Raw genomic sequence first — 22,117 nt, 5'->3', positions numbered from 1 at the left:
TAGTTTCATCTCCAAGCAGATTTGCCTGGAGCCATCTTGCATTGTGGGGAAAAGGGTGCCGGAGAAAGGTGTTTTCATACCTGGCTTGCTTTCTCCTCTTCCACCCGCTCCCCTCTCACTGTCTCGTCCCCTCTCTTTGGGTCCCTTCAGGGCTTCTTCCGCCGGAGCATTCAGAAGAACATGGTGTACACCTGCCACCGGGACAAGAACTGTCAGATCAACAAAGTGACCCGCAACCGTTGCCAGTATTGCCGTCTGCAGAAGTGCTTTGAGGTTGGCATGTCCAAGGAAGGTGAGCCTCTCCTTTGAGGTTCGGAAACATTGGGGGGGGGGGGTGCGGAGTGTGTGTGTGTGTGTGTGGGGGGGTTGTTTTGGACTTGGACAACCAAATACAGGATAGCCTGTCTCAGTGTCACGGTTTGCTAGGTAATGCACAAAACAAAGAAGTGTTCTACGCCTGGCAACACTTTTACAATTTTATTTTATTAATGGCTTTTGTTATCATATTTATTATTATAATTGTATAGTCCCCGTCCCCCCCTTATGGGCAGCATCCAGACCAGCCTCCCTCCACTTTTTCACCATTGAGAAAACCCTGAAACATCCTTCAGGCTTTGAAAAACCCCAGAAGTGGTACAATCGTGCAGAATATGGTTGGGAAGCAGAGCTGTGGACACGCCCACCCAGGACCCCTCCCCTTCCCACCCCTTCCAGGCCCATCATTAGCCCTTTTTTTGTGGGGGGGGAGGTCAACATGACCATATATGGTCATATCATAAAAATTATAACAAAATCCCAACCATTTTGGAGGCCCTTCCAGGGCTGTCAAGAATCCCTGGGGCTTCACGGTTGAGAAGGCCTGGTCTGGGATGCTTTAGAAGAAGAAGAAGAGTTGGTTCTTATTTGCCGCTTTTCCCTACCCGAAGGAGTCTCCAAGCGGCTTACAGTCGCCTTCCCATTCCTCTCCCCACAACAGACACCCTGTGAGGGAGGTGAGGCTGAGAGAGCCCTGATATCAGAAGAAGAAGAAGAAGAAGAGTTGGTTCTTATATGCCGCTTTTCCCTACCCGAAGGAGTCTCAAAGTGGCTTACAGTCGCCTTCCCTTTCCTCTCCTCACAACAAACACCCTGTGGGGTGGGTGAGGTTGAGAGAGCCCTGATATCACTGCTCGGTCAGAACAATTTTATCAGTGCTGTGATGAGCCCAAGGTCACCCAGCTGGCTGCATGTGGGGGAGTGCAGAATCGAACCCGGCATGCCAGATTAGAAGTCCGCACTCCTAACCACTACACCAAACTGGCTCTTTAGGCTGATCCTGCATTGAGCTGGGTGATGGATTAGATGGCCCCTTCCAACGTGGTGATTCTATGATTCTATTTTGTTTTACTTTTTGATTTTAAAAGTAAATAGAGAACAAATGGTCAATTTCTCTCCAACCATTCTTAATTGTGATTCCGGAGCGGTTCTTTAACTCCTAATATAAACTTGACTGACAACATTCTGCCTTTCCTCTTATATCATAAAACTATTGTATATAGTACCGTTGAAGTTCTGTGTACTGTTTGCATTCCTTGTAAACCGCCATGAGTCTCAGGGTTGGGAGGTATATAAATATAATAAACAAACACAAATAAATAAATAAATAAGTGGCAAAGCAGTTCATCCACAGCATTTCCCCTGCATTGCCCTTGTCTTGGCTCCCGCTAGTTTGGTGTAGTGGTTAGGAGTGCGGACTTCTAATCTGGCATGCCGGGTTCGATTCTGTGCTCCCCCACATGCAGACAGCTGGGTGACCCTGGGCTCGCCGCAGCACTGATAAAGCTGTTCTGACCGAGCAGTGATATCAGGGCTCTCTCAGCCTCACCTCCCTCACAGGGTGTCTGTTGTGGGGAGAGGAATGGGAAGGTGACTGTAAGCCGCTTTGAGCCTCCTTCGGGTAGGGAAAAGTGGCATATAAGAACCAACTCTTCTTCTTCTTCTTCTAGTTCACCTTTTGCCCTCCACCGCCAGGTCACCATAGTGGTGGTGGGACGTGGCCAAGCGGCAGCCGACTTATAGTGCCCCTGCACGGTTTTTCCAAACAAGTGTCGTTCAGAGATGCTTTCTGGTTCCCTGCCTTTGTGTGCCGACCCTAGATTCCTCTGGGCATCTTTCTGCGGCCCTCCAAATGTCCATGGACTACATTTCCCAGGAGCCCCTGCCAGCGAATTGTAGTCCATGGACATCTGGAGGGCCGCAGTTTGACTACCCCTGACTAAGTGCTAACCAGGGCTACCCCTGCATAGCTTCCAAGATCTGATGAGATCAGGCTAGCCTGGGCCATCCAGGTCAGATCATATGGCTTGACGAGCTCCTTTGAATTCCCGTCTTTCAAATTAAGCAAGTCTCTAAGGCTTTTCAAAACTATCCAAAGAAGAAGAGGAAAGCAAGCTGGGGACTCAAAGGGATGGCAGTGGATCTTCATAATGGTATTGGGCTGCAGCAGTCCTGCGTTTGTCAGTGAGTTGCAGTGCTTAGTGTGTCAAGACTAGGATCTGGGAGGATCAGATTCGAATCGTCACTCTGCCTTGGAGGTTTGCTGTCAGCCTGATAGGGTTGCAGGTTGGGAGGATCAAATGGAAGAGACGAGCATTACATAAGAAGAGTCAGTTTTTATACCCCACTTTTCCCTGCCCAAAGGAAGAAGAGTTGGTTCTTGTATGCTGCTTTTCTCTACCTGAAGGAGTCTCAAAGCAGCTTACAATCACCTTCCCTTTCCTCTCCCCACAACAGACACCCTGTGTGGTGGGTGAGGCTGAGAGAGCCCTGATATTCCTGCCTTCCCTTTCCTCTCCCCACAACAAACACCCTGTGAGGGAGGGGAGGCTGAGAGAGTCCCGATATTCCTGCCTTCCCTTTCCTCTCCCCACAACAGACACCCTGTGAGGTGGGTGAGGCTGAGAGAGCCCTGATATTACTGCCTTCCCTTTCCTCTCCCCACAACAAACACCCTGTGAGGGAGGGGAGGCTGAGAGAGTCCCGATATTCCTGCCTTCCCATTCCTCTCCCCACAACAGACACCCTGTGGGGTGGGTGAGGCTGAGAGAGCTCTGATATCACTGCTCGGTCAGAACAGCTTTATCAGTGCTGTGGCGAGCCCAAGGTCACCCAGCTGGCTGCATGTGGGGGAGCACAGAATCGAACCCGGCTCACCAGATTAGAAGTCCGCACTACACCAAGCTGGCTCTCCAGGCAGCTTACAATCATCTTCCCTTCCTCTCCCCACAAGAGGCGCCCTGTGAGGGAGGTGGGGCTGAGAGAGTTCTGACAGAACTGTTCGGTGAGAACAGCTCTATCAGGACTGTGACTGGCCCATGTTCACTCAACCGGCTGCATGTGGAAGAGGAGTGGGGAATCAAACCCGGCTCTCCAGATCAGAAGCTGCCGCTCTTAACCACGACCCCAAGCCACCTTGGATCCCCTTTTCAGAGAAAGCTGAGGTATAAACAAAGCAAACAAAATGGAAGCCCTCGATTGTTGGTGGCCGCAAGTCTTGAGACCAAGTAAAATGGCCTTTGATGTAGGCAGAGCTTTAAAAATACACCTCTACCCATCCAGCCAGTGTGGAAAGTGTCATCTTTCCAAAAAGATTTTATCAAACCAAGCTTGATAATGATTGCATTAAAGTCAGGGGGGTGTCAGGACGAGAATGATACAGTGATGCTGTTGTATAGTTGCCCTTCCAAAAGAACTGCTGGAGCTTGGATGCCAAATGGTGGAAGCTGCCATAGAATCATAGAGTTGGAAGGGACCTCTTGGGTCATCTAGTCCAGCCCCCTGCACTATGCAGGGCAGTCACAACCCTATTGCTCATCCACTGTCACCTGCCACCCCCTGGAACCTTTCAGAGAACTGCAGCTATCCTGAATCTGAAGCTCCCTTTACTATTCAGCTGCTTGTGTACACATACCTTCCACAATCTCCACCAGCTTTCTGCCACTCAGGGCTGAGATTTTTTTTTTTTTGGTACCTGATACCAAGCCCCATGTTGCCCAGCTACAGTTGCCACCGCACCTCCCAGTACACCCAGTCCTGATCGGAGCATCAAAGGGATCTTTCGTTCCTGTGGACTAGGAACTCCTCGCCCGGCCATCTGCTTTCCATATCTGGTTTCATCCGTAATGTTTCCTTCCATGGCTGCGCACTTGGATGGATTTCCTCTTGATGGAAAACATTTGGGATAGGCTACTTCAGAAATGGAAAGAGACCTGGATTTTTTTAAGGAAGAGATCTTGAGTGGGAGGCTAAGGGGCCTGCCATTTTATTTCCCCCGCAGACGTTCAAAAAAGAAATCCAGTTCGATTTTTTTGTTTGCCCAAATGAAATGTTTTCTGCATGTATTCCTTGAAGTTGAAGTGATTCTGCAAACTTTCCTTTTGAGAAAAGCCCTGCCCCACAAGAGGAGGAAGAAGAAAGTTGATTTTCTATACCCCGCTTTTTAAGCGGCTTGCAATTGCCTTTTCTTTCCTCTCCACACAATAGACACCCTGGGAGTGGCTGAGAGAGCTCTGAGAGAGCTGACTGGCCCAAGGCCACCCAGCAGCCCTCTTGTGTCTTAAAGTGGCTTGCAATCATCTTCCCTTATCCAAACCAGATACCCTGGGAGGTAAGGTGGGCTAAGAGAGCTTTGATAGAACTGTGACCAGCCAGTTGGCTGCATGTGGAAGAGGAGTGGGAGATCAGCTCTGGTCCTCCAGATGAGAATCTTCTTCTCTTAAACACTACACCAGGCTAGTTCTCAGTGAGGCTCTTGGGTTGTTGCTACATCACTTTGTCCGAGAGGGAGAAAGAGTCCGTAGAAAAATATAGTTGGAAGGGATCTCAAGGTTCATCTAGTCCAATCCCCTATCAGATGGCCATCTGGCCTCCGCTTGACCACCTCCAAAGAAGAAGAGCCCACCACCTCCAGGGGAAGCCGGTTCCACCGAGGAACGGCTGTGAAGTGTCCACATCTCCTTTAAGGGCGCTGTCAACCGGCCAGCCTTCCCTGAGACAGAGTACCTCTCAGCGACTGTTGCTTTTACTCCCGACTGCTAAGGCATGCCTCCGCGGCCGGCGGGGACCCCGGCTCACATTAATCACCATCTCTTTAAGAGCCCCTAATTAGGAACGTCTATGACTTGAAACCCGGGCAATTTATTTCCGAAGCCCTGTCACTTTAAACACAGAGAGAGTGCCGGGCGGGCGGGGAACTGGGGAAGGGGAGGGAGGCCGGGCAGAGAATTGGGGAAGGGGAGGGAGGCCAGCGGGGAGGACGTTTAACCCCCTAAGAGAGTTCTCACTAAGGAGACAGGAAACGGATGGCCGGAGGGAATTGGGCCAACTGTTTTTCCCCCCCTTTCCCCCTCCAGAGCCCATCTAGACTCAAGCTGGGTTTGGGCCTACGTGTGGGGGGGAAATAGCATTGGGAACCCAAACACAGAGCAGTGGAGGAATGGAAGGTAGGGGGGTGGGTGGGGGACATTCCCAATTTCCCCTTATTTCTTCCCAAGCACCCACCTCTTTTTCACTAGTCTTAAAAACTAGGGCTTTTGGTGTCCCTCTTTCCATGCGGGGGTAATGGGGGAAAACTCCAAGGCGGTGGGGTTGTGTTTGTGTGTGTGTGTTTTTTAAATATGTGTGTGCTGCTTGCATGTTATCTGCCCTCCAGAGATCTGGATGGCTCGGCTGGCAATCCCCCCCCTCGCCCCCGCCCCCCCCCCAGCATTGTGCTGACTGTGGCTATAAGTGTATATCCTGCCGATTGGCGTATCCTGTTCCCAGCTCCCTGGCGCTTTATCCTGGGGTGAACAGGAAGGGCAGCCGGGGAAGGTTGAGGCCGGCAAGAGTGCACACGCAATGCCGAACGCTCAGAGAGGGAGGAGGGTCTGGGGGGCGGGCAGAAGGGGGGCATCGAAGCTGCCTTAATGAAAAAGAAGTGTGTGGGGGGGGACGACGACGACGAAGTACCCCCCTCCCCAATTCGGACCTTGGTATGCCAGCTGCGGAGAAATCACTGCAGGGATCTGCCCTCCTCTTGCTTTGCGATTTCTGGACCTGGTTGCTCTCGCATGGCCGCCCGCTCTCCCCACGGCAGCAGCCTGCTGTGGTCTGGCTTGTGTAAGCTGATCCGTGGGGCAGGGGTCTGAGCCAGATGGCCTTTTGCTACTCTTGCAGACCTGGTATTCTTCCTGGAAAACCTCGACAAGGGACGGGCCTGGCCTGCCGTCACTGCTTACACAAAACCGCATCCTTTCCCAATGAGTCTGCATAATTCAGGGTTAAAAGTGAATGAAAAAACCCCTGGCTTTGCATACGCGGCATGCATTGAAAGAACAGAGCCAGGGTGGCGAGAGAGAAAGAGAAAGAGAGAATCTGGCACGGAACTATTTTTAACCGCCCTGATCTTTATTTATATGTTTCGACTCCGCCGGCCTCCTCAGTGGGGACACAAAGCAGCTCACCGTACCATTCTCGCCTTCCTCCCCTTTAGCCTTACAACGACAGCCCTGTGAGGTAGGCTAGGGGAAGAGACACTAATTAGCTCAAGGTTACCCAAGGAGTGGCAGAGTTGACAGTCGAAGCGGGGTCTCCCAGGTCCTTGTCTGACACTTTTAACCATTAAAACTGGCATTTTTTCCTGTAATGAATACAAAAAGGGAGTGTGAAGGGATAACTAACCAGTGTCTGGAATAACTTCCATTCTCTTGTTCTATGCTCCTTAAAATGCCTTGAGACTTCTTTAGGTAGTGAAAAGCAGGGTGTAAAAGACAACTCTTCTTATTCTAAAAATATCCACACAAGCATCTTTTAACTTTTAATGTTTTAATCAGTTTAAACTGATTTAGTATACAAAAGGATGCTCAATATACAGTCAATGCCATTATGGCCTACTGCATTTTGGTCCTACCTTTCCATCAAGCTGCTGTCTGAAGCTCTGCCCATGAGGCTGGGAGTTCGATCCCAACAGCTGGCTCCAGGAAGGCTGGCTCAGCCTTCCATCCTTCCAAGGTCAGTAAAATGAGAACCCAGCTTGCTGGGGGGTAAACGGTAATGACTGGGGAAGGCACTGGCAAACCACCCCGTATTGAGTCTGCCATGAAAACGCTAGAGGGCATCACCCCAAGGGCCAGACATGACCCGAAGCTTGCACTGGGGATACCTTTACCTTTACCTTCCATCAAGCAGGCAGGGCAACACATGAGGTTATCTCCCCCCTTTTATCCTCACAACAACCCTGTAAGGTAGGTCAGCCTACAGAGACTGCCAAAGTTGTAGTGAATTTCCTGGCAAGTGGGGGGATTTGAACCTGGGCTTCCAAGTCCAACCACAGTATTTCTCCACACTGAAACTGGGGACTGTATACACACAACGTTATTTATGACGTTTAGAAGAGATGAAATGACTGTATACCTAGGACAGGATAATTCCATCCGTTCTCCAGCTAAAGTAGAGGCAGGCTGAGGGTAAACCCAAGTAATCTCCCCATTATCTCCTCTTCAGAAACAAATAACGGGATTGTTTGTGATGAAAATGCGTCACACTCTTTGGTCTTGCATTCGCCTTCCTTTTCCACGCAGCCTCCAGCTTGCAAACCAGGCATTCTTCAATAAAACACAGTTGGTTTTCATGGCCAGATGAGCCGCTTCGACAAACCGTGGCTTGTTTCTTGATTTCCAAGCAGGAATCCACCAAGGTTTAGGATCGCGGCTTGCAAATAAAGAACAAATCCTGACATTAAAGAGCCGTTTCTCGAAGAAAAAGGAGTGGCAGAAAAAGGAGTGGGCGGGGCATGAGTCACATGACTTTGCTTCATTCTCTCCTTTGGTTTGTCACTCTGAATGCAACCTGGCTCTTTTTAACATCATTGACTCCAGCTGCAGGTGACGCTCCCAGCATTTGTTTGTTCCGTCCCTTGAAAAATCAGGCAAGCCCCTTCCCACTGTTTTCCCAACCTGAAATGTCCTCGTGGAGCCACTCTTTGGGGTTCTGAAACAGGCAAATTAGGCAAACAGTGGCTTTCTAGGTTCAGTTTCAGATTTGGAAAACAAACTTTCCCTCCCTTTCTTTGTGGTCCCAATTCCACCTGGGCCTCTATACGTCTGATTTTTCAAGGGGAAAAATGCTGCGAATTCTGTTCATATGGCATCCAGCTTGTGGACGTTCCCTCTCATTCCCTGTTGTTCACTAGCACAGGCGCTAAAAGGGGAGCCCTGGCCCACTTGGAAATGGCCAGGAAAGCTCTGGAGATGCCCTTCAAACATGCATCCCAGCCATGCCTGGCGTTCAGCAAAACTCTGCCTGCAGAAACAGAGGGGTGGATCCTCCCAGCTTTTTTATCCAGCCCCTCCCGATGCCCCTTCTTATCGCAGTCCGTGTCCCACATGGCTTTTCTCCACGGAGGTCTCCAGGGTAGTCTTTTTGGTGGTCAGAGGGAGCCTCCTCCTCTCTTCCAGCAGAACAGTGGGTTGGATCTAACCCAGGGTGTGCAAATCTAACCCTCAAAGTGCTGCCTGTGGGCCATGCTGGCACCTCAGTCTTGCGGGCTGGAGGAGATGTGACCTGGGGTTATTGTTATTCCCACTGGGGAAAGGGAAGCAGCCCTTACTGGGTGGAGTAAGCAAGACCAGCTGCGCCCTCCCCGTCCAAACCCAACAGCTCTCCTCCTCTCCATCCGGGTGTCTTGCTTGTTTCTTCCTGTTTGTCTCCGGCTGAGCACTGCTCTCCGAGCCCTTTCGTGACAGCTTGGCACGCGCTTGGCCTTGGGAGGACCTCGCAGGGTCAGCGGGGAGGGAGTGGGAGGGGCTTGCAACCTGGATGAGATTGCCAATTGTGCATCCCCAAGCGGGCTGCTTCTTCCTTTTCTTAAACAGCAGGATGGCAGGGTGGAGAGGTGGCTTTTCTGGACATAAAACTGCAGTTTAGGGAGAAAGGGCATGAATTCGCTCTGTGGAGGGACCCGCTCAAGACCAAGAAGGGCTGCCAAGCTTAAAACTGATCCAGCAGACTCCCGTTAGCAACATTTCTCTCTGCTCCCAGATATTATTCCAGACACGGGGTGTTCGGGGAGGCCGCTGGCAGCCCGGTTTTGACCACTGTGTTTATTGTACTGATATCACAACTAGGGATGGGCACAACGCTAAACGTTCTGGGAGGGTTTGGGGTTCGGGGTTCAGGCGGCCCCTGAATTGAACACCAAGCTGGAAGTTTCCAGAACTAGCAGTGGGAGAAGGGAGGGGTCGCCCAGGAAGGGTTAAATGGCTACCAGCGGTGGCAGCCATTTTATTGATGTCTCTGCCTCCTATGGCAGCCATTTTGTGACTGACTCTGCATCCCACGGCAGCTGTTCTGTGACTGGCACTGCCTCCTGTGCCAGCCGTTTTGTGGTTGTGTCCATCTGTATTGTGTCACAATTCCAGTTGTGCCTGCAGGTTCAAAAGGCTGAGGGACACCTGACGTACAGCACCGACAATGGCAGAAAGAAGACTTGAATTTGGATCTCTCCCAGGTCCTAGTCTGCCAATTTAACCATTTAAACCAGGGGTAGTCAACCTGTGGTCCTCCAGATGTCCATGGACTACAAATCCCATGAGCCCCTGCCAGCAAACGCTGGCAGGGGCTCATGGGAATTGTAGTCCATGGACATCTGGAGGACCACAGGTTGACTACCCCTGATGTAAACCACTCTGGGTTTAGGCAGTACCATCTCCACCAGACTGACTCAGGAGAAACTCTGCATGGTCACCTGACCTCCCTACACACGGGTTCAGTCCGATCATAAAGACTGGGGAGATAGTAGCCGGTCTGGCTCATCCTCTCACCTTTCCACCTGTCCTCTGTCTCCTTTCAGCCGTGAGGAACGACCGCAACAAGAAGAAGAAGGACGTGAAAGAGGAGGTGGTGGTGGACAGCTATGAAATGACGCCGGAACTGGAAGAGCTTATCCAGAAAGTTAGCAAGGCTCATCAGGAAACCTTCCCCTCGCTCTGCCAGCTGGGCAAATACACCACAGTAAGGACCGCGGTTGCTCCCTGGCTTCTGAAGCTTCACCATGAAGAGTAGCAGATGGGGTGGGTGGGTGGAGAACACTGGGCGCTTGTATCCTCTAGAACAGGGATGACCTTCAGATGTCCTTGAGCCTCTGCCAGCATGGCCATACCTTCTCTAGTCTTTGCTTCCATATACATTGTGCCTCTTGCACAAGACTTATGCACGGGACCAAATTCTACATCTTCTCCCCTTTGTTTAGTTTTGTAGGTTTCTTGCTCTCTCTGTTTAGTTTCCAAGAACTGAAGAGATCAGGCTCTCCCAGGCCATCCAGGTGATGCTACCATTTGGTGTCAAGTCACAGTTGGCTTATGGCCATCCTGGCGAGAGGTGCCTGCTTCTGTGCCACAACTGTGGACCCTCTTGTTGGCCTCCCATCCAAATGCCGACCAGGGCTGACCCTGCTTAGCTTCCGAGACGTGACGAGATGAGGTTAACCCTGGACATGCATGTCAGGGAGGGTCCTGCAGACGCAGCGAAGGGGAAGCAGGACTAATGCCTGCTCATCTGTCTTCTCCTCCAGAATTCCAGTGCCGATCACAGGGTCCAGCTGGACCTGGGACTGTGGGACAAGTTCAGCGAACTGGCCACCAAATGCATCATCAAAATCGTGGAGTTTGCCAAGCGTCTGCCAGGCTTCACCAGTCTCAGCATTGCCGACCAGATCACCTTGCTCAAGGCAGCCTGCCTAGACATCCTGGTGAGGAGAGGAGACACAGGACTCCCTGGGAGCCAATGAGAGGTGGGAGGGAAGGAGAGAGAAGGTTCTTCTTGCTGTGGGAGGCAAGTGTGTCTTTTAGGTAGGGCCCACAGACACATGATGCAGCCCCCATGCTGAAGATGAACACATGTGCATCTAGTCAGGGCAGGAGACCTGCCGGGAACTCATGGGTCATTGGAGAAGGGCGGCAGCTCATTGGCAGAGGATCTACTTGGCATACAGAAGGCCCCCGGTTATTTATTTATTAGTTAAATTTATAGATCACGCCTCTCTGTAAATAGGCTCAGGGTGGATTACAATGTTGGTTGGTTTGTTTATTAGTTTCATATATTGTGATTTGTACCCCGCTCCTCCCAGCAGGCTGGCTTGGGATGGCTCCCGTCATTTTGAAATCACACACCCATAGCTATGCAGTTTTATCTATACGTTAATATTAATTTAGATATTAAAACTTTAAACCATTAAGACCTTTAAAGTTGACAATACCAACTGGTTCGCCAATGTACATGACTGCATTCGATCTTCGGTTCTTTGGGGGGGGGGTATCCATTTAGAGGGAGCCTGTCGATGTTTTATCTCATCATGATGTTTGTCGGCCCCAACCAAATGCCTGTCGGAAAAGCTCCCTTTCTTATATTTTATTATCATGGTTTAAATTGAACTCCCAGCCTCATGGGCAGAGCTTCACACAGCATGTCGGCTGCCTTACCACGCTACGCCACAAGAGGCTCTAAATTAAGGTTAAAGGTAAAGGTATCCCCCGTGCAAGCACCAAGTCATGTCTACCCCTTGGGGTCACACCCTCCAGCGTTTTCATGGCAGACTCAATACGGGGTGGTTTGCCAGTGCCTTCCCCAGTCATTACCGTTTACCCCCCAGCAGGCTGGGTACTCATTTTACCAACCTCAGAAGGATGGAAGGCTGGTGAAAAAGTCCTGTTTTGCATGCCACGCGGAACTTGAGTAGCTCCATCAGGGCCTGGAGCTCCGCTGGCAACTGATTCCACCAAGTTAGAGCCAAGATGCTCTTCTTTCCAGCCAGAGGCCACTAACATATTGGCATGCTGGGAAAAGCGGTCCCTCAGACACCATCTCTACTTTCTCCAGTTATAAGGATCTGGCAGAAGGTGATAGGAAAGACCTCTCCGGGAGACCCTCGAGAACTGCTGCCAATCTGAGCACACAATACTGACTTTGATGGGCCAAGGGTCCATTGAGGCAGGTTCGTGCACATACATGGCATTACCTTGAGTTCCTTAGAAGGAAATTGGAAGCAGACATAATAAATGCCCTCCCAGGTCTTGCCTGCTTTGGCCCCAAGTCCATGGCTTAGCAGCGTCTTTTTCGCTGTGTTGAAGCTTTTCCTGTTCTTGTCTCCAGGCTAGCCCATGAGGGTATTTGGGTGCACAGCAGCAGACATTGGCAAGCTGGATAATCTGTATATGAACAGAAATTGTTCTTGGCCTTCCAAAACTTAGTTCAACATGTGCTTGGCGTGGCTGTGTGCCACCTTCTTCTGAGGATTCCCTTTTATACACACACGTGAAACTGCCTTATACTGATTCGGGCCATTTGTCTGTCAGGGTCAGCATTGCCTGTTTAGGCTGGCAGCAGTTGTATAGGATCTCAGGCAGAGGTCTTTCAACTACTACCTGGTCCTTTTAACTGGAGGCGTCAGGGATTGAACTGGGGACCTTCCGCATGTAAAGCAGAGGCTCTGCCACTGAGCCACAGCCCCTGTTCCTGCCTTGGAGACCGATTGTCAGCCTCAGTATCCTCACCAGCTCCAGGAGCCCGGAGGACTGCAAAGGATGGAAGGAGTAAGAGAAGATGGGCCTACTGAGCCCTATAAAATGAGCTTCTGCCCTTCTAATGTCTCTAAGAGGCCTTCTGGCAGCGGTAGTCAAACTGAGGTCCTCCAGATGTCCATGGACTACAATTCCCACGAGCCCCTGCCAGCATTTGCTGGCAGGGGCTTGTGGGAATTGTAGTCCATGGACATCTGGAGGACCACAGGTTGACTACACCTGCCTTATGGGACATCATCTGGCTGGGTGATGGGTAACCCCCCCCTCTTTGCCTTTCCCCTTTCTCCACAATCCCCTTTCCCGTGGCCTCTGCAGATGCTCCGGATCTGTACCCGCTACACCCCGGAGCAGGACACCATGACCTTCTCGGATGGGCTCACCCTGAACCGCACCCAGATGCACAACGCTGGATTCGGGCCCCTCACCGACTTGGTCTTTGCCTTCGCCGGCCAGTTGCTGCCTCTCGAAATGGACGACACGGAGACCGGCTTGCTCAGCGCCATCTGCCTTATCTGTGGAGGTGAATACTTGCCTTGTAGCTCTTGCGGTCGCGTGCTTCTCCCCTGCAAGGAGAATGAATTCTGAATGAGGTCTGAGAATGCAGGACGGTCTAGGCCTGGTGTCCCCAGTATGTGGGCACCGTGGGGTCTGTTCGCTCCTTCTCTGGTGCCCCCCAGGTAGTTTTATAAAGGAGGGGTGCTAGGGGGGAGGGGCTTTTGCTCAGCAAGGCTTCCGATTGGCCACTGGGGATTCCATTAGCTATGCGGGCTATTTAAAACGTCGCTCTGGCGGCAGCTTCCCCCACAGCGCAAGGAGAGTCACTCTGCGGCTGACAGGAAGTTGGGGCAACTGCTGTGGAGACGGTTCCACTTCCTGTGGCAGCCATTTTAGGGCCACCCCCACTGGGCCGTGCCAGAATTCCAAAGGTTTTCGCAAGGGTTAAAAGGGCTGGAGACCACTGGTCTGCTCAACTGCATTACGGGAAGGATGGAGACGTTCCCACATTCCGCATCTCGAATTTGCCGCTAGAAAAATCACACCAATTTAGACATATTAGCATTGCTCTTGCTAGATAGTTATGTGCCTGGTGTTGCAGCCCCCGTTTGATGTGCATAGATGGACCCTTTGTGACCCGACGCCCCCCATGTACGCTCCAGGAACATTTAAACTTGATGAGGTGTGAGCACATCACACTCTTGCCCTCTAAAACCAGGAAGGGCCATGGCTCAGTGCGTAAGCCTCTGCCTGGCATGCGGGAGGCCCCAGGTGCCATCCCTGGCATCTCTCGTTGAGAGGACCCTGCCATGGGGGATGCGGAAGGCCTCTGCTTGAGACTCTGGAAAGCAGCTGCCAGCCTGAGCAGACAAACCTTGACCTTGAGGGACTGAGGTCTGACTCAGTATAAGGCAGCTCCAAGTGTTCATGGCATCTGAAAGGCTGGTAATGACTCTTAAATCCCTGAATGTCCAGCTCCAGGCCCTGTTTGTTCCACACAGATTTTTAGGATTGACTGGATGCTCTAAGCCCAGGTCCGAAGGGCCCTTCCCACTTCAGAATTCATGACCCCTGGAGCCTTGCCTAAGCCCTGGCCCAAATGCCTTCCAGAAGCCTGGTCAGGTGTGTTGATTCAAGGTAGCTCTGGGTGGTCAGGGTGGACTAGGAGAATCCTGATGCCTGCTTGGGGGGGGGGGGGCAAGGCCTATAAATTCCGCAAATCCCATATTCTGTTGGTACCACACATGCACATTGGCAATTAAGCTAGCTTCCTTTCGTCAGGATGTGTGTGGGAGCTGCTTTCGTACGGCACAATGTGCGAGTTTTTTAACCAGTCGGCCAGGTAGGAACGAAAACGGAGCATCACGCCAGCGGGAGGCAGGTTTTGACGTCTGCCCTACTTCAGGCCCAGCATGCACCAGGGTGGCTTGTGAAATTGCAAACACTTCCAGTTTTTTTTTTAAAAGCACATTTGATTATACAGCTTGTGAGTCACCTCAGGGCTGTAACCAAATGCAGTTCCAATCAGGACAAAGTTTAAATCTAGAGCAGCATAGAGACAGGTAGAGTTTGTTCATAGGACGTAAACACGGGCTCAGGATATGCTTGGGAAAAAGGGAGAGTGGATGAGTGTTGGGTGGGGAGGACAAACTGGTATTCCCTTACTGGGGTATACACAGAGCTTGATTCTGAAATTGTAGCCAATTTACAGGAGGGGCTGGCCGGCCATTTAGCATGCAGGGAAATCTATTGGTGGGCTGCTGTCTTAGCCAGTTTGGCGTAGTGGTTAGGAGTGCGGACCAGGTAGAGTGCAAACCCATCTGTCATGCTGTGTTCGATTCTGCACTCCCCCACATACAACCAGCTGGTTGATCTTGGGCTCACCATGGCACTGATAAAGCTGTTCTGACCAAGTAGTACTATCAGGGCTCTCTCAGCCTCACCCACCTCACAGGGTGTCTGTTGTCGGGAGAGGAAAGGGAAGGCAACTGTAAGCCGCTTTGAGCCTCCTTCGGGTAGAGAAAAATGGCATATAAGAACCTCTTCTTCTTCTTCTTCTTCTTCTTCTTCTTCTTCTTCTTCTTCTTCTTCTTCGAGGCCTGCTAGTGGCCAGGAGCATACAGAAGCAAGCAGTTAGCTCAAAAAAATATTTTCCCCAGCTCCAGATATCAGAGAGCTGAAAACTATCAGTAATCCCTGTTTCCAAATACCAATTTCCAATTGGGATCCAGGTGTTTGGGAACCCATAAGCAGAGTCTTTCACGGATAGCAGTGTGTATGAACATGATCTTGGAGTACTTGTGGACTGTAAGCTAAATATGAGCCAGCAGCATCATGCGGTGGTGAAGAAGGCGAATGCAGTCCGGGGCTGTATCAACAGAGGCATCACATCAAAATCACAAGATGTCATAGTCCTGCTGTAGACCGCATTGGTCAGACCCCACCTGGAGTATTGTGTGCAGTGCTGGAAGCCTCACTTCAAAAAGGATGTGGACAAAATTGAGAGGGTGCAGAGGAAACTGATAAGGATGATCCAGGGCCAGGGAACCAAACCCTCTGAGGAAAGGTTGAAGAGCTCAGGAATGTTCAGTCTGAAGGAGAGGATGTTGAGAGGGGACAAGATTGCTGCCTTTAAGTATTTGAAGGGTTGTCCCTGGGAGGAGGACAGGGAAAGGTTCCTGTTGACAGCAGAGGTTGGAAACACAGTAATTGCTTTACACTATGTGTAGAATGGTACCAACCATGTGGGTGGGATTCATAGAGTAGTTCAGCAGTGCAATCAGCTCCTAAGGAGGTGGTGAGCTCCCCCCTCAACTGGCCATGTTCATATTGATCCATTGAGCAGAACTAGAAATCTAAATAAAAAAATAAATAGATGGCCTGTATGGCCCCTTCCAATTCTGGAGAGGCTGTTTTTAAAGCCACAACTACCAAGATTAATTTTACATTTGGGGGATATTTAAAGGCCAGGCAGTGGCAGCTCTGCTGCAATTTTGGTCCTGTTCTATGGGCCCCTGAATGGAGGGCCTCCAGCCAGCCCCCACTGATTCCATGGGGGGGGAGTTTTTAATAAGTGAAATCTGAGAATAGCTTCCAATGTAGCAGCCAAGACTTGCCCAAGCCAAAACCAGTAGGAAGGAGCTGTGAGCCTAGCCAATGTAGAATTAGAGAATCCAGCCTGTGTGCAACATGAAGATCAATCACAATGTAAAACCCAAGAATCTATACTGACTTACAACCTGAGAATCTACAACAATGTACAATCCGAGAATCATTGCAATGTCTGATCCAAGAACCTGGGCATGAGAAGTACCATGAAGTCATAGCCGACTTGGGGCAACCCCTCTAGGCTTTTCAAGGCAAGAGATGTTCAGAGCTGTTTTGCTATTTCCTGGCTCTGTGTCACAACGCTAGTATGCCTCAGAGGTCTCCCATCCAAATACTAGGCAGGGTCAGCCCTGCTTAGTTTCTGAGAGCTGATGATATTGGGCTATCTTGGGCGATCCAGGTCAAGTGACCCAAGCATCCAAACAAGGGGTAGTCAAACTGCGGCCCTCCAGATGTCCGTGGACTACAATTCCCAGGAGCCCCTTCTAGGGGTCCTGGGAATTGTAGTCCACGGACATCTGGAGGGCCGCAGTTTGACTACCCCTGATCTAAACCAATGGAAAACCTGAAAACCCACCAAAAAGCTAACCTGCTAAAAAACAACTTGAGCAAAGAACACAACTTTGCAAAGTCAACTAAAACAATTTAAAAGGGCGTAACCTAGCAAGATCAACCTAGAAAGGCAATGGCAATCTCAGGAAGATACAGACACGTTGGGATGCCAGGAGAGAAAGGCTTAAGGAGTCAGATGCTGGCTCCCAAGATTCCCCATTAATCCCAAACATTTCTGGGATTTTTCGGGACCCATGTACTGGTATCCCAGAACATCCCTGATGCCATTTGTAGAGCCAAATATCTATCCCCAAAAGATGAATTTTTTGGATATATATTTGACTCAGTTATATTTGGGTACACATCCCTGCTGGTAACTCTGCCAGTGCCTCAGTTGGGAACTTGGCTTAGACTCTTCAGCAGTAATGACAATGGGTGTCAGATCACCTGTTGCTTATTCATGGAAGGATGCATCGGATGAACTAATGCCCATTGTTTGTCCCATTGAGCGGAATGCAGCACTGGTTTATAGCACCAAAAAGGGCCACAGCTCGCTATATTGCCATTTCCATATGCCAGACGGCTCCTGCCTTCAAGGGACATGGCTGGACACAGTAAGCGGTCAGCTCTGTGTATTTTCCTGCCAACTGTGTATACCCAAAGCCCTGCATGAACCAGGGGCTCATGGGAATTGTAGTCCATGGACATCAGGAGAGCTTGGCCGCCCCTGACTATATCACTGGTCTCCAGCACGGTGCCTATAGATGCCATAGCATCTGCTGACACTTTTCCTAGTGGCTGTCAAGTGTTTTTAGAAAGTGGGTTAGGCCAGGTGGGTGAGGCCAGGTGACTGACCCTTGCAGATTTGAATGAGCTGTGCAGATTTTTTCAAACGTTGCTTTGGCAGCAGCTGCCGACACAGCACAAGGGGCTTCTCTGTGTGACTGCCATTTTGTGGCTGGCTTCACATCCTGCAGCAGCTGCTTTGTGGCCGCACCTAGAAGAAGAAGAAGAAGAGTTGGTTCTTATATGCCGCTTTTCCCTACCAGAAGGAGGCTCAAAGCGGCTTACACCTACCACCCTGCGTAAGAATTCTAAGGGTCCAAAAGTATCGGGGGGGGGGCCTTTACCCAGATGCTCTCTGCTTTCTGAAACCTTTCAAGTTATGGTCTACAATCATGAGGACTAAAACCTTGCCCTCATCCCAAAAGGGAAGGTGAGGTTCCTAGAGTAGGTCAGAGGTTTCTGCGACAGCATGCCTGGCCCCCAAGCCCACCGCCTTCCTCTCTCGTTCCCAGATCGAATGGACCTTGAGGAGCCGGAGAAAGTGGACAAGCTGCAGGAGCCGCTGCTGGAAGCGCTGAAGATCTACGCTCGCCGACGCCGGCCCAACAAGCCTTACATGTTCCCCCGCATGCTGATGAAGATCACTGACCTGCGGGGCATCAGCACCAAAGGTGAGCGAGCGTCAGTCGTCGGGGTGATCCCGTGCGCTCTCATGTTGGAGCATCATCCCCATGGCTTGTTGCTTTGTGTAACAGCAGGACGTCCTGTGCTCTTTGATACCGCCAGCCCTCTCTTAACAGCATGGGACTAGATGATCCCAGATACCTCTGGCTCCTGTGCTTCCCGACACCTTGCTGGCTCCCCTCCAGGGTGCAAGACATGAACACGCGTGAAGCCGCTTTCATGTGTCCCAGATCAGAGCATTGGTCCGTCAAGGTCACTATAGCCTACTCTGACTGGCAGCAACTCTCCAGGGTCTCGGACAGAGGTCTTTCACACCAGCTCCTGCCGGGCCCTTTTGACATCCCGTTGGCTGCTTCCATAAAGGTATCCCCTGTGCAAGCACCGGATCATGTCTGACCCTTGGGGTGACGCCCTTGAGCGTTTTCATGGCAGACTCAATACGGGGCGGTTTGCCAGTGCCTTCCCCAGTCATTATCTTTTACCCCCCAGCAAGCTGGGTACTCATTTTACCCACCTCGGAAGGATGGAAGGCTGAGTCAACCTTGAGCCGGCTGCTGGGATCGAACTCCCAGCCTCATGGGCAGAGCTTTCAGACAGCATGTTGGCTGCCTTACCACCCTGCGCCACAAGAGGCTGTTTCCATATGGGAGGACAATTCCCCAGCACTAATGGAATGTCCACACTCTACAATGTTTCAGCCTTTTCTCCCTTTTCCCTTGTGCCTGTCATCCCTACACACAAACACAAACACACACACACAATTCCTTTGTGTTGCTGAATGAGGTTTGCTGCCTTTTAAAGAAAAGCAATAGTTATATCGCTAGCGCTATAGAGATTGTAGCGATATAGTGTTGTAGCGATATAGAGATTGTAGCGATATAGTGTTGTAGCGATATAGTGTTATTGCGTTTTATGGGGCAGACAGCATGGCTTGCTGGTAGAGAATCTGCTTGGCATGCAGAAGGTCCCAAATTCAGTCCCTGGCATCTCCGGTGGAAAAGATCAGGTGGTAGGTGATAAGAAAGACCTCCACCTGAGACCCTGGAGAGTTGCTGCCGGTTGAGTAGGCAATACAAACTTTATGGATCGATGATCTGATTATTTATAAGGCAGCTTCGTGTATTCGTGTGCACTCATCAAGTGGCAGCCAGTTTATCGTGACGAACTTTCTTGGTGATCTCCCATCCAAATCTGAACCGACCCTGCTTAGTTTCCAAGCTCTGTTGAGATCAGGCTAGCCTGGCCTATCGAGATCAGAGCCATGTGGACCTTTCTGCTGATTGAAAAACCAGCGGTGAAGGTGTGGAAATGTGCCTCTTCCCCTCCACTTAGAGGCAACCCTGCTTTGACTCTGCTCTTTCTGGAAAAATTAAAGCAAGTCAGGTTTGCAACACACTGGGCTAGGGGTAGTCAAACTGCGGCCCTCCAGATGTCCATGGACTACAATCCCCATGAGCCCCTTCAAGGGGCTCATGGGAATTGTAGTCCATGGACATCTGGAGGGCCGCAGTTTGGCTACCCCTGCACTGGGCCAACCCTCTGGAAGCCGACAGTCTGCAAGAGAAGGATCATGAGTGGAGGATGTCTTGGTGTCTATCAGGGGTCCCTAATCTTTCTCCAGCCTGCGGGCACCTTTAGAATTCTGACACAGCATAAGCGAAGCCACAAAATTGCTGACAGAGGTGGAGCCGGCCACAAAACGGCCACTCACTGCAGCTCACCTTCAGTCACACCGCGACTGGTAAGCAAACGCTTCTAAAGCAGCATGTTAAATATCTGCACAGCCAATCAAATCTCCCATGGCCAAGCAGAGGCCTCGCTGAGCAAAAGCGTCACCCAGCCACGGCCACTTTCTACAAACACTTGAACGGCACCAGGAGAGGTGTTGGCAGGCACCGTGGTGCCCCCCCCCAAGCGCCCCTCTGGGGACCACTGGCATAGATGCTCCCCAAAAAACACACTTAAGTTTTAAAGTGTTAGCAGGGTAAAGAAGTCAAAGATATGCACACGCTGCATTTTAGGATAAGGGAGGAAAAAAGGATTTATTTATGGAATGACATCTGTGATAGTGCAGGGAGAGAGAGGGACAGGGGTCTGCCCTACATGGCTACCTGAGAAGACCGAAGCTTCCACTTTAGGATGCTTCCTGCTTTAGGATGCTTTGGGCCGATCCTGCGTTGAGCAGGGGGTTGGACTAGATGGCCTGTCTGGCCCCTTCCAACTCTATGATTCTAGGATTCTGAGAAGAAGGAGGAAATTGCCCTAGGAGTAGCAATCTAAGGACAGACAAGAAAGCACACTTAATAGGAGAGAAAGGTTCTGAACTCTCTGACCTATCTAATAGCCCTCTTGCTGCCCCCTTGAGGGTCTTCTTCTCTTCTCATCTTTGCACACCAGGCATTGTCTATTCCAGGGGTAGTCAAACTGCGGGCCTCCAGATGTCCCTGGACTACAATTCCCAGGAGCCCCTGCCAGCGAATGCTGGCAGGGGGCTCCTGGGAATTGTAGTCCATGGACATCTGGAGGGCCGCAGTTTGACTACCCCTGGTCTATTCCAACATAAAGTTTGCATAGGGCAAATCCTCGGTTTGGAGGCAGCCTTTGAGGGCCAGATTTCCTCTGCAGGCCACTTGTTCCCTAAACTCAAATACGAATACGCCGGTTCTTACCGTGTGCTTGCAATGGGCATGTCAGAAGCTGTGTGTTGCTTGCAGCCATGAGGCGGCCGCTTTCCCAGCTCTTCCGGTGGGTAGCCCCAAGTTTCTCACTGTTGCCTCCTCTCCCGCCCCGCAAACAGGTGCAGAACGAGCCATCACGCTCAAGATGGAGATCCCGGGCCCTATGCCGCCCCTCATCCGAGAAATGCTGGAAAACCCCGAGATGTTTGAAGAGGAACTATCGCAGCCCCCACCGCTGGCAGAGCCCCCCAGCTCCGAGGAGAGCCCAGCCGAACCCAAGAGCCAGGAGGAGACCCCCTAGCGTCTCACGAGAGCCGGGATCCAGGCTAGGGAAGGCGGGGGAGAAAGTCTTTTTCCGTGTCTCCCCTGGGTCCTTCCCAAAGCTCACTTCCTCCTGGACTGCCTGGTTGCTTGCCCTGCCCTCGGCCATGCGCCGGAGCCCGGGAACACGGCAACGCTCAAGACCAGCTCGGAGGCCCGTATGCCCCTCGCCTCCGCTACAGCGGGTGACTCGGGGGGGGTGGATGTCTCTTGCCTTAACCTTTCTCCTACGGGGTCTTGGATGCATACTCAGATGCCTTTGCTCCCGACCCCAAAGCTTTGCCAAAGTCCCAGGCGGCCCGTCCCGTCGAGTCGGGTGCCCTCAAGCCAAATATTCAGGACGCGGGAGCCCCCAAGGGGCTCGGACTCGGGGAGCCTCCCTTTCCAAACGGGAGGATCTCCAAACGTGCAATCTCGGTGCCGGCAGGAAAAGGGGCATCTCGAGGACTTCACAGAGAGACTCGATAGCGTGTGAGCCTCTAGGTGACGGTCCCGCCTTCCTCTCCGCTCTGCCAGCCTGACTGGGGGTGCTCTGTACCCCGCTGCCTACCACGCCAGGAACTGAGGCATCCGGGGCGCTATTTATTCAGGTCTCTGAAGACAGAGGGACGGCGCGCCTCCCCAGCTGCCCCACGCACACACCAAGTTATCTCGGACCAATGATTTTGGGGTTTGGGGAGGGCAAAGTCAGGACTTCAACACTATGCCCTATCAGAACTTTCCTGGGGGGTGGGAGGGGGAGGGCTAATAACCCCTTTTTGTGGATTCTAATGTTGGGATGTGTTTTTTTCTTTTTTTGAGGGGTGGGAACAGGACTTTTTGTGTTTTTTGTTGTTGTTGTTAGCTGTATAAAGCGCTAATGTTTTGTTGTTGGGGCAGAGATCCACCCCATCAGGGGGG

At 51.3% G+C, this 22,117-nt stretch overlaps 1 protein-coding gene across 2 annotated transcripts in view; it reads left to right on the top strand.

Annotated features, from left to right (window-relative positions):
* Positions 1-21,902, top strand: part of RARG (retinoic acid receptor gamma) — a 161,981-nt gene extending 140,079 nt beyond the window's left edge. For both annotated transcript variants that reach the window (XM_077329116.1, XM_077329117.1), the window contains 6 exons: positions 151-292; positions 9,869-10,029; positions 10,589-10,765; positions 12,909-13,113; positions 18,047-18,205; positions 21,016-21,902. In XM_077329116.1, the coding sequence (XP_077185231.1) occupies positions 151-292; positions 9,869-10,029; positions 10,589-10,765; positions 12,909-13,113; positions 18,047-18,205; positions 21,016-21,197 (1,026 nt within the window). In that variant the 3' untranslated portion in view covers positions 21,198-21,902. The remainder of the gene's footprint in view (positions 1-150; positions 293-9,868; positions 10,030-10,588; positions 10,766-12,908; positions 13,114-18,046; positions 18,206-21,015) is intronic.
* The last annotated feature ends 215 nt before the right edge of the window (positions 21,903-22,117 follow it).

The sequence above is a fragment of the Paroedura picta genome, chromosome 3, assembly GCF_049243985.1.
Source record: "Paroedura picta isolate Pp20150507F chromosome 3, Ppicta_v3.0, whole genome shotgun sequence".
Taxonomy (NCBI): domain Eukaryota; kingdom Metazoa; phylum Chordata; class Lepidosauria; order Squamata; family Gekkonidae; genus Paroedura; species Paroedura picta.
The sequence above is the reverse complement of the archived record's forward strand: the minus strand, read 5'-3'. Positions and strand labels throughout refer to the sequence as shown.